The 17,289-nt window shown below is 36.0% G+C and overlaps 1 protein-coding gene across 2 annotated transcripts in view; it reads right to left on the bottom strand.

Moving 5' to 3' along the window:
• The window catches only part of LOC134533734 (cold shock domain-containing protein E1-like), a 98,076-nt gene that overhangs the window by 66,861 nt on the left and 13,926 nt on the right, over positions 1-17,289 (bottom strand). For both annotated transcript variants that reach the window (XM_063371337.1, XM_063371339.1), the window contains exons 3-4: positions 12,032-12,211; positions 9,810-10,009 (exon numbers count right to left, since the gene is read on the bottom strand). In XM_063371337.1, the coding sequence (XP_063227407.1) occupies positions 9,810-10,009; positions 12,032-12,211 (380 nt within the window). The remainder of the gene's footprint in view (positions 1-9,809; positions 10,010-12,031; positions 12,212-17,289) is intronic.

Here is a 17,289-nt window from a genome sequence, read left to right as displayed (position 1 = left end):
ACTATTAAAAAAATTTAAAAGTTCAATACTCCCCTGTAAACACACACACACACACACACACTCTCTCTCTCTCTCTCTCTCTCTCTCTCTCTCTCTCTCTCTCTATCTATCTCTCTCTATCTATCTCTCTCTATATCTATCTATATCTATATCTATATATATATATATATATATATCTATCTATCTATCTCTATCTATCTCTATCTATCTCTATCTATCTCTATCTATATCTCTCTCTATCTCTCTCTCTCTCTCTCTCTCTCTCTCTCTCTCTCTATATATATATATATATATATATATATATATATATATAGTATTTTTTTCTGGCTGAAGAATAACCAGAATGTAAGGTGAATGACTCTTGAGTATGCCACATAAAACCGACCAAGGGAGAAATATTAACCTTTGGGATCCACACCAACCACGGTACTTTATTGATAGTCATGACATAGGAAACTCTTAAAGGATATTGCGGACATTTGAATTCTCACGGTACTTTATTGATAGTCATGACATAGGAAACTCTTAAAGGATATTGCGGACATTTGAATTCAAAGTGGTAGTCTGATGGAATCAAAGGAATTCTTGGGACAGATACATTTTTCCATTTGTATTTACTAGTGAGAATCGTGGCTTCAATTACTTTTTGTGTAATGATTTCACCTGAACCCTGGTGCCATTACACAGTTCCGTAGGATTTAAATTGTGCAACAGCATTATTGGTGTGCATCTTGATTGTAAAGAGAATGTGAGATGGTAGTCTTTGTGGTTAAGAGTACGCTACTACTGCAAAGGATAACAGACAGCATCCTCTATCTCCATTACTATGTCCACAGATTCATAAACTCCCCCCTCCCCACAACCACCCACCCACACAAACATCTTCTTCGTGGGTGAAAATTCTAGTTTGAAGCGAGCATACTACGGGAATCTAGGAGGAGACCTATAAGTTACAAATGCAATGTACGATGATCTGTGCCGTTCTGATTTTCTGCGACTGGGAATATAGTGCGATGGCCGCAAATAGGTTTGACTGACAGTACTTCATGTGCTCAGTCTGCAGCTTATCTAGCAGAAAGTTGTTGAAGGAAGCTATTGGCCAAGTTGTTGTTAGAAGTGAGAATGGTTCTTTCTCTCAACCATGAAGTCAAAATACTCCAGCTACTATTTTGGGGTATATTCTGTCAGTCAAGGTGATCAAATCACCTACAATATCACAAAATTTATATTTATTTTTCCCCACTTCTTCCTGAAACTTTCAAACACCTAAATTAATTAATAGTTTCGAAAATTCCTCTGTTCTTAAGTCACGATGCCAGAAATGACTTCAACATAAGGCCATAAAATTGATGACTTTAGACAGGTATAGACTTCATCTGCATGTATCCCTCATGGTACAACTAGCAATGTTTGTCTTCAACTCTCAAGCCAAAAGAACAGTTACTCCACCTATATGTTGGTTCCAACCATGTACTGAAGGTTTAGCCTAATTATAATTTTTGATTCTCTAACACATGAGCCTGCTTAAAGACGTTAGAAAGAACAAGTGGTAAATGATTCAGGTTGAGGTCATTTGAAGGCAGAATGAGCTGCTTTGTTCCCATTAATCAAGGAAGCAACACATGAGCTATACTTCTTCCACCCCTAACTTTGGCAAGCAACAGGTTGATCAAGAATATTTTCCAGTGTTACCAGGAATATCAAAAAAGAACAACTGCCTGTAATCAGAACCAGCACCATTGAAGATTTCATCATCTGTTCTTCATTTAATTTAGGAACATTTACAGCAACTACTTCAGTAAGAACAAGTATCAGCAGTTACTGATGAAGGTTCCTTGCTCTGCGATGACACTATCTTCAAGAATACATAATTAGACATTGGTTGTAAATAATTTCAAGCCCCAGCTCGACATTACCTTGTTCTCTTTCCACTTATCTTATACATCCTCCACAAGACTTGTCTCAGTATTGTTTCCCCAACTTGGCATAAAACCACCATAATGGCAAACATCTCAGGATTTTATAAGAAGAATCAAAAATGTAGGCTACTTCCAGAGTGCTGTCCCAGTGAGCATTGTCTTCCAGGAGGCAAGTGTTCTGCTTTACTGAACTGTAGTACTCAGAGCTTAGGTAGTTTATCGTGCAGTCACCAGCCAACATGCAAGGTAAACTCTTGTTAGGGATCCACATGGGCTGTGTATCATAGCTGTTTTGATCATTTCATTGAGAGCTGGATCTAGGTCAGGATCAGGTAATTCAGCACTTTATAACAATATAGTCTAAGCTTGTCTTTTCTCCTAAGGAAAAGAGAATATGAACATGGGGGATTCCACGTTCCTGTCATTACACTGTATACATGCAACACCTTTTATTGCCAAAGATGCAGCCTTTCATTATATTGATACCTACAGGGTTGTTGGGATATTACTGGTAATGCAGTCAGTCAATTCTCTAATGCGCCATCACGTGGAAGGGCGAGTGGACACGGCAGACACTCTAGGTAACTGGGTCATGATGTGACCCGTTGGGTGCCAGACTCAAATTTCCCCCAATACATCCGACCAACGGACACAGCCTGCACTCAGCAAGAGGCATGCTACTTATGGTTCGTGAAAAGATGTATTTTTTATATGTGGGCTCTTTAGGTGTTCCTCACGTCTCAGTGTCTGTGTCGTCGAACGGGTGGTCCAAAAGATACACCATGTTAAACAGCAAGATTTGGTTTTATTTGGCGCTGCTCTCATACATTAATAGGTTAAAGTACAATGTAACAAAAACTGATCTAAAAGCGCTATGGCACAGGATCAGAATACAATGAGGTTCAGGACACCATGTGACCTGAGCTACATTCAGCGCTCGTCAATTGAACTAAAAATTTTGCAAACTGAATTAAATATATTTAAGTAAAACAGTTTACTACCCAAAGTATACCCAGAGGAAAGATAAAAATATTTATTACTTAGGTAAATGGCGGATGGTGTTTTTTAGAAATTCAATATTAAAAATTTTGAAAACAAATAAAAATTATTATTTTTTCCAAAGTTGGTCATGTTACATATCAAATTGAAGCCCATTCAATGACCTTTAAAATGAGCTGTCAAACAGCCTTCTAGCACCATTAGTTGGAAACCTACAAGTATTTGAGTGATCCAAAACATTGCTAAAAAGGGCTATTTTTGCAATTTTCAAAAATTTATACAAAAAAACTACTCAAAAATTTTTTTTAGAAAAAATAGATTTATAATGTATTTAGTTGATATTACCAATATACAAAAAAACATGAAAATCTAAGGTGTAGAGGTTAAGGCCTCTGGTTGATTTCATATGGAATGACCCGGATGATAACAGACAAGTGCCGAATGAGTTAAAGTCATCAGGGTGCGATGAGTGTCCCACCCTGGGTTGCACTCTCAAGAGATGGGGGCTGAGTGCAGCGCACAATGGCACAGAAAGACGGTGTTAGAAATGGATTGAGGCTGAGATACTGTCGAGTAAAATTGTAAAAGGTACGACATGTAACGTAAAATAACTTTGTTCATGGAGTAATGTTATTTTCATCAATAATTTTATGTTATTACGTACGTAACTACCATATGTATTTAATGTTTATAATTTAAAGCCACTAATTTATTTTGGAAATCTTTTTCTTGATGAGGTGAAAATTTTTTTACTTATAAAACAAAATTGTGTATGTAAAAAGTTAGGAGTTTGTTCTATTTTAGAACATTTTAGTACGTGTTCGACCATCATGAAAAATATATGTTAGTGAGTCTTCTACAATCTGAAGCAGAAATATTGTCAATCATACTCATTAAAAGAAGAAATACTATTGAAACCAACACCCTGAAGAATGATTTATACATTTATTGTGCATCTGTATGTTGTAATGAAATTCATTTCAGAAGAGTGTACCAAAAAATTCTTTGCGTGAAATAACTGTCGAGTGACAAAACGGAAGTGAGTTTGTGTCTTTGATATCAATTAATAGTGTATCAACATGAACTATTTTGAAATGGACTATTTTATTTAAATAGTGGATAAAGAAATCAAGAGCCAATAATACTACATAATTGAGATATAGATGTTCTAGTGAAGGATTCCAATCACCTATAACAGACATTTTCTACACGAAAACTACAGTTCCAATTTTAGCATCGTTGCTGAAAAAAGATGATTTTCATATTTGCTATTCTCCTGCAGACTTACCATCGAGGCGTTAAATTGACATCCATCAAACAATGTATGCTGATACATCAGAAGAAATTGCAACTTTTATCAACTTCATAAATGATCATAAATTTATATAAATGGTATGTTCCTGATTAAGTGTACTTGTGAAAGTGTTAATTAGCGGTTTTGGGAAATAGTAGTATCCTAATTTCAAGTTCACATAGTGTAATAAGTCTGCTAAAATTTAATTCTTGTTTACTATATATATTTGTCTTGCCATTATCTTGCACAATAACTGTATGTGCTACTATTTTAAAATACACCGAGCTCAGAGGTGCCAACCATTTACCAATGCAATCAGTAGTAAATATAAAAAAAATCAGTAGTTTTAGAATATTTTCAGTAGTGAATTAAATCAGGGGCGGATCCAGCTTTGGGAGGGGTGGAAGTAGATGTTCGACAAAGTTCACACACATGACCTATAATAAAACAAGAAAGGTATATAACTTACACATGTTGTTTGTATGAAACTTCTTCACAGTTAAGTCTAGGATTTCTGGAGCATATTGAGTGTTGCCTTATTGCTTTGATAAGCACATCACTTGAGAATTTCTGATCAAAGCAAGCTTTGCCACTTGTTAGCATGTGTGTCTTCTGGATAACCAAAGATTCTAGTAATTCAGAACCCATTGTAGGCCTGAATTCTGTCTTGTTTTTCCTAACCATGCTAAAAATTCTCTCGCAAGAAGCATTACTATGAGGTATCGTAAGAATTGCCAACATTATTTTAGGAAGGACAATGAATTTCTTATGTCCATCAGCATTCTTCAGTTTTGTAATCAAATGCCATGCAACATCCATTCTATTTCTGTTACACGATTTGATTTCCTGAGGAAGATCTTCACACTGATACCTAGCAAATTCCACTTCCAGATCAGAGCTCTCCTGCTCATTCAACAAGAATGAATGCTTCGCACAAAAATACTGAACAGATTCATAGGAAACTGTTTCACGTTTTTGTATGTCAGCTACAGCAGCATGGATTACAGTTTCATTCTGTAGTGGAAACTTGGTCAGAATGTATTTGCAAGCAGATTCAAAATATTTTCGCACACAGGTAAAGAAAATCACCATGTTTTCTTCACATAAACCCACATCTTTATCACTTATGTACATTCTTGTTTTTGCACCAATAACTAGGTCTTTGTTGTCTTTTTGTTGATTCCTATCCCAATATTTGACATCTAAAATACTTTTGCTACTCCGAATACCTTCAGGCTTCAGAAACCTAATAAAAAGCTCAGTGAGTAGTGACAATAGCTCACTATGGAGAATGTGAATTAGCGGTTCTTCACTTTGCAGCACCGTATTAATTCTTGTAAACACTGGGGTAGTGTTTTGGAGGAACAAACAGTACAATTTTGTAACAGGCGATGACAAAGCCTGCTTAATCCTATCAAGTCGTACATTCACACTGTGATACGTAGGCTTGGTTGCTATTTTTTTTGCTGATTTTGGATTTTGACTGCTTGAGATGTCAATCTTGCGTTTTGATTGAGCTGGAGCTTCATCATTCTTTGACTTAGACGAAGCGTGCTTCTTAGTTGTAGACGTTGCAACATCTCGAGGTATGGAGTCTCTGTCAGGTGCATTTGGCCTCTCAAGAACGTATGAATTGGACTTGATATTGGTAACATTTGAAGTTTTTTGCCTTGCTTTGTCATTCAAAGGAACTAAAGTACTAGTAATTTCAGGTAGGCACCCAGCCTCTCCTACTTCATTACCACCAGCTGAAATGCAAGCAGTATGTTTCAAATTACATTCATCACACTTTTTTTCACCAAAAACAAAAATGAGTAGTGCAGGCCACTGTTCCAAAAACCTATCAATACAATTCTTTAATGATAACCATCTAGTGCTTGTATGCTTTAGAATTTTGTGTGTGGCAGTATCGCATAGAACCTGACATTGCTGCAGCTTCTGATGACGAAGAGAACTTCTATCTAAGTAGTGGTACAAATCAACCAAAAGATCTTCAATACATACTGGCAATTCTTTTGCAGCATTCTGTGCAGCAATGTGTATTAAATGACAAGCGCAACCCTGCATGAACACATTTGGATTTTCTTTCTTTATGAAGGAAGCTGTTCCTTTATGTCTGCCAATCATTGTTGAACAATTATCTGTGCCAAATGACAAGCAGTTATTCCATGTCAAACCCCTCTTCTGTATCTCTTCATTAATCAAAATGAAGATGTTTTCTCCTGTGTTTTGAACTTTGCAAGCACAAACAGCAAGAACTTCTGAAACGATTTTTCCTAGATCGGATCTGTAGGCCGTTACGACGATGGGGTATAATGTAACCTCTTCATTGTCATTATTCCCATCAGTAGCAATACTGAAAGCTGAATGCTTTAAGTTATCAATTATTTCGGCTTGGGACGTCTCTGCAAGTGATTTCACAATTGCAGTAGTCTTTGTTCGCTTGCAAGCATAATTCTGTGCGATATTTGAATCTGGACACATTGATTTTAATAAAGGGCTGAAATGATCTGCAACAGCAAGTGGTATGTTGTGCTCGATGAGAAATGAAGTAAAAAGAACTTCGGCGTTTGTAGTGGGATCAGCAGTCTCAGTTTTAAAAAAAGACGTCAAAGTTTTATTAGCATTTTTTACTTGCAAATTGTCCATGTGCTTTTTACTACTTACGTGACGCTGGCAATCGTTTTTACCTCCATGTTGAACACTAAAATCGCACTTGCACAAATTACAAAACACGTGGTATTCAGATACACTAGACACGGCTAGACTTGTCCACAACTGCGAATATTCTTTGCAATACTTTTGTGAATTTTTTGGTTTGGAAGCCATGTTGAGTTCACATGCACGCAACATTTATATTTCCCAAATATTTAAGGTAACTTCAAATGTAAAACTTGATAACTACACATGACGCTTCCCGCACAAAGAACAACCAACAACTGGACGGATCGATGTATTGATGAATGAGTCGAAAAGCCAATCCACACGCCCAAAGCAATACACAGATCGATTGTATATAATCGATATTTTTCTCGTGCTTATATACAAATACAAAAGTATCTTGAACAAACGAAGCGGGACGTTGTACACCATACGCGTTTAAACAACTTATCTATACACAAAACACATAATTCACAATAATATGCTAACTCGACTAGTTCCACACAATTTTAAAGTGAAAACAAAACTCTCCCTGAGTGTGGGAAAATGATGCGTCATACGATATACACAGCTGTAGATGCGTACGTGCACAAGACAATGGGCCGTTTTTTTTTTATCTGAAGCTGATTATTCCGTAGCTTAAAAACGGAATCCGTACTTCCGTAGCAAGCCACAATAATTTGTATAAACTACGGACAATTCGTAGAACTTGGCACCTCTGCTAGCTATACCATCATAGATAAGAGTCACATCAGTTTTGCTCTTCGATCTCGTCTAGTAGAGGTAATTTTAACTTTAATGACTCAAGTAAATTCATGTAGTGGAAATATTGTGCAATAATTTATATAAAATATGTATGTTATGATACAGTAAGTACAGTTACAAAGGAATTAGGATGCTAATATTGATTCTTTTGGTAAACTTGATTGAATATCATTACAAAGGGTATTGTTATTTTGTTTTAATCTGAACGTTATGTTTCTTAGGTTCAGTGTAACTTCCTATGTTCTTGAATGTTGAACTTAATTTAGAGGAAATTATATTATTTCAAAATGACATAGCCTTCAATTCTAGTTTACTTCAAACTTTGCATATTTTGTACCGTGCTGTAACAACATACGTACATACTTAGATTTTAAGCACTGACACCCACGGATAATTTAAAAGGACCTAATACATGTCTTCTTAAGGCAGCTAATGACAAAGAAGCAAAAAAATATAGTTTGGTTATAATATTTATATTTAAACTACATAGGTATATTTTGGTTATTTTTTTTATTTGTGATCAAAACATTTTAATTGCAGTGCTGTAACGAACTAGGTTTTGTTTTGCACGCACCACTACACTAATCTGCCACATCTGCTGGTCTTCAGCAAAAAAAAGGAGAGAGAGAGCGAGAGAGCTGTTATACAGAATTGTCAAGTGATGGGTGATGCATGCTCTTGCTTGCTGCTTAGGATTCTTGCTGTGAATCTGTGCATGTCATTGCTAACGCTCCATGGAAGTTTGCTTCTCACTACTGTTTTACATCGGAGTTTACATTATTTTTTTTAATGCTGTATGCTCATTTCACTCTACAAACCTTTTGGTGTTCCAAAAATCTACTACGATCTTATACACTTAAGAATATCAAGTAGCCTACCCACGAAAACTCATTACAATGACATCAAACAATCGTAAGAGATGCTGCTGTAAGCATCATATAAATACGTATTGTATATCTCTATTAGGGGTTGAACAAAATTACATAATTTACATTAATCATACAATTTTAAAAATGTTACAATATTTTTGGGGATTACAGCAAATTAACAAGAGTGACAAAAAAATAAAACTTGATTTTTTAACAAAAATATTTATAACTACAGAATTTAGCAATCACATTTACCTCCAAAATTACACTATAATTTTTCACCCCAGTTAAAGCTTTAAGAGTAACAACTTATTCCAATATTCTTCCAGTCATCGTTATTGAAGTAAGAAAGATTAAGAATTATGTACTCCTTGTCGTATAAAAAATTTAAACAGTAATAAGGAACAAAGAAATTCAAGTATGAAAGCACCATCATTTTGCTACTTCATAAAATTGACCTAACAGCACATTCCTTATTTTACCTGCAGTATTATGACCTATTGTAATTGTATAAAATTTAATTTTTTTTTCTTTATGGGTGTTATTATCGGTTGACATGGTTTAGTGATAACAAAAAAGGCAGGCTTTAAAAGCAAAAGGTTTTTAATACTAACATATTTGGAACTATAACCATGCCAGATTAGCGACAAGCCTGATTATTTTTTTTTGTAACATCCCTACCAACAGTCATATAACTTTTGTGGTAGACATAACACAACAAACGTGAATATATTTTTAAAAGGAATAACAAATGAAATTATGTGAAATGTGTGCTGTAACCAGCTGGAAAATCATAAACACTTCATAGAAATGAAAACTGACAGCAATGAAAAATTCTTAGAGATATAAAAATGCCGGCCGCCAAGGTCAACAATTGGAATTAACCTCGAACATTCCAAATTCGAGCATATTGATTGGTGCCGGACTACAGAATATTCCTACACATAGAATTCTGAATTGAACACCTGTCACTGTATTCAGACCAACATGATATCCACCAGGGTAGACAAAAGAAATAAAGGGTCTGGAAACTCCAAAGTTAAAAAAAATTAAAAAAAATCGCAAGACTGTAAATGTTATCTGGGCCATAACTCTGTAAACGTGATCTGTGTTTATTTCATAACTTGTAAGGTTTCCTATGAATCCTATTAGCAATAGACTCGTAATTTTTGTATAAAAAGGGCAAACTCAAGCATTAAAAAACTCTGGAAACTCAACAAAACTTCCCTGGGGAATTTTTTGCTTCCTCTCAAAAGCTGATTCCACACAAGATGTGGGCTCGGAGGGAAAGGGCAGACTCACCGCTGGTTGGTGGCGATCTGGAAGCTGACTTTGTCACCGGAACGCAGGGTGACATTGCCCTCCACGTCGTCCTTGTTGTAGGGCAGGAAGAAGCATTCACCGCGGTTCTCGTAGCTGATGCGACCCTGCGTGTCTCCGCCCGAGCCCTCGGCCCTCAGCTCCGTGGTCACCGTGCCGGTCACGCGCTCCTCGCTCAACACCTGCCGAGCAAGTGCCGTTTGGAACGGGCCCAACTCTCATACACACAGGGGTCGCTAGAGGTGATAACATAATGAAGCTTCAGCGGAATGAATTGGTGGGAGAAACTGGACTACCCCTAGAAAACCCAACATATCATATTTTTCCCACTTGCAGACTCCTCACCACCTCCCCACAGGAATACACTCGGATTGCATCGGCAGGAGGCAAGTGATCCGACAACCATTTCATCCTTAGTCTGCAGTGTGCATTTTAATGGGGCTTTACCCTGTCTTTCCAATGCATGGTGTCTGATATTAGCGCTGTCCTTGTTTCAGTGTACTCTTTTGCCAGATAAACAAAGAGCACAAAGTTTAAAAAACAATTTCATATTGTAGAGAAATTTTTCCAAACTATGCTGAAAAAATTGTATTTGTTAAAAAAAAAAAAAATTGAATGAGAATTCCAAAAATTCATTTTCTTATTGTATTTCTTCATTAGCATCTTCTGACAAAATTAAATTTTTACTTCTAAGGAAACATAACTGAAAGACGCCATCTTGTATTCAACCATTTTTATATCATATAACATAAACATTTTGGCTCTGATCACGGCACGTAAGTAGGGAAATGCCTTGTTAATAATAATAACAGACTACTACAAATAGTTTCTACTGTGAAATAATAATTGGTGTTTACAATATATATATATATATATATATATATATATATATATATATATATATATATATATATATATATATATATATATATATATAAAACCAGAATGTATACAACTGTAATAATACTGTCAAAAGACACTATTTATAATCTAAAAAAAAAAAAATAATAATTTTTAAAGAAAATTTTAATTAGTTTAATTATAAATGGTATTAAAATTAAAAATTTTAATGTTAACAAGCCGCGCAGTACCAATTTAGCAACAGTAGGAGCCATTTGCCCTGCACTGCAACCTAAGCATGAGTGGACATGTGAATTTAGTAACTGTCCAAAAAAAAAAAAAACACGACTGTATGAAATGGAGAAAAGCAAAAAGTAAAGACTGCGCTGGTAGGCTTGTTGCTCACAGCACGCCTTATTACGGTCGAGTTACTTTGGTTGCTGCTAATCTCTTAAATCCCCACTGTAATATTTCTAAATTTCCATCTGTGTGTGTGTCCATCTGTCTCCCTCTAAATTAACACAAGACCCGCACCGGAGAAGCAGTTGTCAGAGCACATCCCATGCTCCTGATGGTCTTCGGTTACATACAGAACATTCATGCCCAAAATACTAGACATTCAGAGATGCACCCACATTAAACAACATTGTGAGTTAACTCTTTTGTCCATAACAGAGCATAATGATACTCCCACTGACGCACGTCTGCTAAGTATTGAAAAATTTAAGCAAGGAACATTTACGCATATTAATTTAATTCAAAAGTAGGATTTTTAAAAAGGGATGGGCAAATCAAATCCTCAAATACCCCCAAACACTTGGTATTCAGAAAGAATGGATATTCGAGAGAAAAGATTTGAAGAAATATAAGAGCAAATAGAGTAAATCAAATATTCAACACTGATAACTTCTGAAGTTTAAGTGAAGTGAAGTCAATTTTTTTCTTCATAACTATCCGGTTACCATTCCCCAAGATATTGTACTTAAAACATCTAATACATATATAAATAAAATTGCAATATGATTGATTCTGGAAACTTAGTTTGTGAAAAAAATAATTGTTAGGATTTATAGATTACTATCAACACTGTAGTTAATATTGTTCACTTATTAGTTATTATACATTATTTTATTTTTGACCCTTGATACCTAGAATCGGATTCGAGGGGTATATTCAATTAAAATTTGAGATTTGTATTCAAGAAAATTGGGAACAGACGTATCACTAGTTTTTAATATTGAAAGAATCTTGAAAAAAAATGGATCAATATGCAAATGTATACATTCGTTTGCATGATAGATAATCAAATTCATTATCAATACTGATAAAAGTCTATTGATGCAAAAAGGCAGAACACAGCTTACCACTTCAGGGGCAATCTTCGTAACTGCACTGGCAATAGGCTTCCCGGTCCTGCGATCATACGTCATCTCAAACTCAACCGGGTCACCGATCTTCAGGTGCTCAATGTTGCCGTTGAACTGGCTGAAGTGGAAGAACAGCCGTGCCTGCCTCTCGCAGCACTGGATGAAGCCGTACGAGTGCTGCAACACGGGCAACCACAGTGAACACTACAAGCCTGCCAACTCAACACAAAAACATCTGGAAAACACTCTGTCAAACATGTACACATGTGTTAAAGTTGGCAGTAAACAAAACAAAATCTTCAAAGCATCAAAGCTGCCATCTGGCTTGATCTGCTGCTGCGTGTTCCAGGTTTCAGATGCTCACCCCAGAAAAAATCAGTTAATTGTTTAAATGTCCACACGTAAGTGTCTGACACAATAATTTGCAGAATTTCCACATCAAAATGAAGGTACGAAGAAAGGGCTTTAATATGGCTATAATTCGGAGCATTCTACAATCTGGCACCAATAAACATTTTAATGTGGATTTTCAATGTTGACCTAGGCTACCAGGTAAAATTATTGAACTGCCGACATTTTTATTTTATTGTTGGTTTATATTTTGGTACAGTGTCCCTGTTTTCTAACCAGTTACATATCATTCTTTCTATAGGACAGCTACTACTACTTGTTCGAAATACCATAATATTATATTTTTTCTTTGGTATTCCTGAAAAACTACATTGACATTCGCTAATCCCACAAAATTGCTAATCCGGTATGTTAGTGGTACAAATATGCCAGATTAAAAACCATTCATTGATTTTTTTTTCCCAAAAAATTATCCATAATCCTCTGGTATGTATTTAGACATTTGTTTTATTTCATTATGAATAAAACTGAACACTATGAATGTAAATTCTTTATTTTGGTCTTTTTTTTACTTTTTTAGCCCTATCTAAAAGGATAGTAACTGATACAAATTATTTCTCTCTCTCTCTTTCTATTTATTATTTTTTGCATACATCGCTTCTCAGCCATTCATTATGTTGGAAAGTTTCAGGTTGTAGTCAATTGAAATAATTTTATGATAGTGCCAGTATAAAAAATATTTATGGCTGTACTATCATCATAAAGGTATGTTCAAAGCCCAAAACAACATGTAGCTCAAAGAGTGGTGTACAAAATTCTGATTCACTCATTCAGCATACATAAATTCTACTGACAGCACCAGATGTAATTTTATTGTTTTGTAGTAATAAATGTTTACATTGCAAAATAAATTCTAACTTTTTCAGTAATTTAGTGTCTGGTCACATAGCAAAAGAATTGTGGTACCTTCAGAATTACCTTTTGAGCATTTAATTCTTCCATGATCCCCTCAGACAAAAAATAAACCATCTCTAAATAATGTGGATTAAAAAATGCAATTAGACTTATTACAATATGAACCACCCTGTCCCATATCCTTAGGAAGAAAATAAATTAAGGATTATTTTTATTTTTAAAAAGGCTAAAATTTTTGTTTTAATTAAAGTTTTCATATGGTAAAACTACCTGAGAACACCCACCCTTCACAAGGTTTCCTTTTGGTACATCAGAGTTCATTCCGGTGTAGTTCATTCTCAGTCATTGTAATAGTGGTTGGTGGTCGGTTTATTCTAGTACATTAGAGAACATTATAATTTTAATTCAGTGACGTGTGGTCGGTGGTCAACTCTCAGGCCCCCACACATACACCGTACTGGAGAAAAACCCAAACATTATATGAGTCTACGAATTTGTGATGGATGCACCGAACGATAGCAAGTTACAAATTCAAGGCAACATCATCTATTGAAGAAGTTCTAAACTAAACTGTTATTAGCCTTTATTTCACTTGCAGCTGCGAGCTTCACTAAGTGGATGGGTTTCGACAAGGAGAAGAATAGGAAGCTGCCAGACCTTACTGTGTGACTATATGGCAGACAGATAACTGACACCATCTCACTGTTTGTGTGTCTACGATTTGCTGTTATTAAATTTAATTCACCCCTTTTTCACTCCTTTACGGATGGAATTTCATAATTAAATGTAGTCTATGTCATTCACCGGCCCATAAACTATCTATACGCAAAAAATTATGTTGATCCGTTTCTCTGTTGCTGTGTGAAAGAAGAACAAACAGAAAAACGATGAATAAATCAATCAGGAATTTGGTAATACGTTTTAATTTTACTGCTCAACTAGCATAGACAAAGTATATGAGTTTTTAAGTAGGTCAGAGACCTAATCCACAATTCGGATTTTCAAAAGTCATACAGAACATTAACAAGCAGAAAACAAATATTCTTGAAAAACAATTTCAGTCCCTCCCTACCACCAAAAATGTTTCTGCTACATATAGTTGATAAACCTTGAACAATTTCATAATAATACATGTTGATGTTTGCAGTGGTGAGCAAAACATCTATAAACATAATTATGCTTTATGGGAATATGAATTAATTATTAGTATGTAATTTAAGATAAGTGTACGTTGTGCATGATATTTGAAATTATATAGTCGTAACTATAAATCCCTTACTTACCACTTTCAAAATACATTAATTATTCTGTCCTGCAATTAAAATTCACTTTTTTTTTATACTTTCACTAGCAGTGAGGAAAAAAAATTAGATCTGACATTGTCCCCGGCTACACCCTTCTCAGCCCAATGTGCCACCCGCTGCAAGCCCCCTTCTTCCGCCACCACCACCCTCTGAGACCCCAGCGTTTCAAACAGCCCTTCAAAGTGTATGTGTGTGCGTGTGTCGGCCCACGCCCACCGGTGTGACATCAGTGCTTCGCTCCCTTATCGATGCCAGCCTAATTAAATGTAACTTGCTTATTTCTTCCCTGCAGTGTTTTATGCTCTAGCAGATGAAGTAATTGCTTCAAGACGGGCTTTTCTTTAAATTGTAACATTGATAATATTCAGTGGCCCAAACGATGCCGAGCGAGGACGAACATTCCTGAGGCAGACTATGTTTAAATTAGTTTATGTAATGTTAATGTTTGCAGCCAGTAGGCTAGTTTAATTAAGAGCTTATGTGTGTTGATTCCTTTTCCTGGTGGCACGATTTATTTAAATATATGTAACGGCCGTTGGCCGGATGTGAGTTGTGGGCCCGTCTCAAGGGCGCGCTGGGAGGAGCCACTCTGTCGCCACGGCTGCCCGAGCTACATGCACCCGTCATCTGCAACTCGGTACTATCAATGATTCTAGTCCATCTGCCTACTTAATTCAAATAAATTGCTTTCTTTCAACTCCAGGGCTTACCTCGTGCAGTAGACTGTTTTACTTAAGTTTTATTTAATTTGATAGTTGAATGCTGGTCATGTTATACAAACTCTAATGCAGTCCAGTAAACATGTCTGGGCCACCCTTATACAGATTCGTGCCCCGGCTATTATTAACAGTGAAAACGTGCAGAATATACGACGAGCAATGTCAATAAAAATATTGAATAAACATTGGTTTCTTTTTGTGGGGGTGACCACGTGAGGAGACAACACACCGACTGAGGTGTGTGGGCCGCCTTCGAGAGCCTACCTTATCTTTTCGGCTTCACATGTAGTTTGACCCCTGCTGAGAGGGGACCCAGGACGTAATTCCATGTATTTTATTTATACTAAGGGAAACGTGTATCACCGCACACGGGCTATGTCACGGCCCTGAGGAGAGATAGTCGGGTCCACATGCTCGTAATACACGTGGTGACACGCTAGGCATAACACTAAGTCTCTACGAACATGTAATCAACCCCCATTGCAACAGCAGATCGTTAGTTTTGTTTACTACCAGCATTACACACAAACACAGCCTAAATGACTTATTAAAATGCTTGCAAACCTAGGCTCTGAATACTAAACTTAATACATCTTACAATAAAATAGAGGAATCTTTTTAAACGAGAATACCACAAGTACAGATACGTACAGAAAGGTGAAACTAGGCTTTACATGCAACTTAGCTTCCTAACCCCTGCTGCAGTGACCCAGTGCTTCATCTTTGTACATTGTCCATGCAGCCGAGGTTAACTTTGGTTCCTATGGATTCAGGCACTTAGCCTTAGTTATGATGTGTGTACCACAGGATTCTCTTATGAAGCCTAGGGTCAGCATGAAACCCTTTTAATTCACTAATGGTGCAATGGGTTTGCTCAGGTCTTCATGTGTCCTTGAATGAGTGCACTTACTGACAGGTAACTTTATGAACTTTTTCAGTTAGACAGCAGAATTTTCTTATATCTTTTCTGGGAAAAATACACGTAAATTTTTGAGTAGCCTAGTTCTTTGGAAAATAAAGGACTATATTATATTTTATGGAATAATTTGTTAGGAATAATGGCTTAGTGCCTCTATAGTAAACTGTCAAAAAAAGTGCACTCATTTAAGCAAAAGATTATAGCATGGTTTCCTTGTGAAAAAACAATGCACTGATGCCATTTAACAGAGTTGTAGTTACTTATCTAATGACTTCAATCAATAACTGCAGTACAACACTAAGAGGGTCAGAGTGAGAGACTATATACAATTTTCAACACATTTTGACTAATAAAAAAAATATGCACTAATCATTCAAATAAATACTGCATAAGGATTCCAAAATCAAAGAACCCACAGACTTTGATTGAGATTAGAGAAAAAAGATAAACAGGTTGAAAAATTTTTAACGCTGCCGGTGAGAAATTGTTCCAATTAATTTTTGTTGGGCTTAATAACTGCTAAGACTTTTAAGACAGGAAGCGGAAGCTTACGAAATACACTAGAACTGAATTAACACCAATTCTAATTTTCATACCCACATCTAAGTGATAACCTTGGATTAAAGTTAAACACATCACTTGCATCAAGTTGCTGATGGGTGATTCCCTACTATGCATACAAACTCAAGACTCATCCCTTGACAAAGAATTTTTTTAGCAGTATGAAAGTGCGAAGTGCAGACTCCTTACATGCAATAGCACGTAACTTGACTTGTAAAAGGAACTGTCATTACATGTATCAAACTTAATCATTTATTTTTGTACATCAGGTTACATGCTATCAAATGTACCAAGTCGGCGCCTCCATACGGCACAGTATTTTTTAAATTATTATTCACGTTCCATTGAGTTGCTATATCCACATACAAAATATACACGTTCTTGTATATGGAAAATATAAGGATTGGCAAGCAATTAAAGACAAACATGGCAATGGCCACTTCACTGCATAGACTATCTAATATGACCAATAAACAGTAATTTCTA

The sequence above is a fragment of the Bacillus rossius genome, chromosome 7 (genome assembly GCF_032445375.1).
Source record: "Bacillus rossius redtenbacheri isolate Brsri chromosome 7, Brsri_v3, whole genome shotgun sequence".
NCBI classification, from domain to species: domain Eukaryota; kingdom Metazoa; phylum Arthropoda; class Insecta; order Phasmatodea; family Bacillidae; genus Bacillus; species Bacillus rossius.
This window is presented reverse-complemented; position numbering and strand designations above follow the sequence as displayed.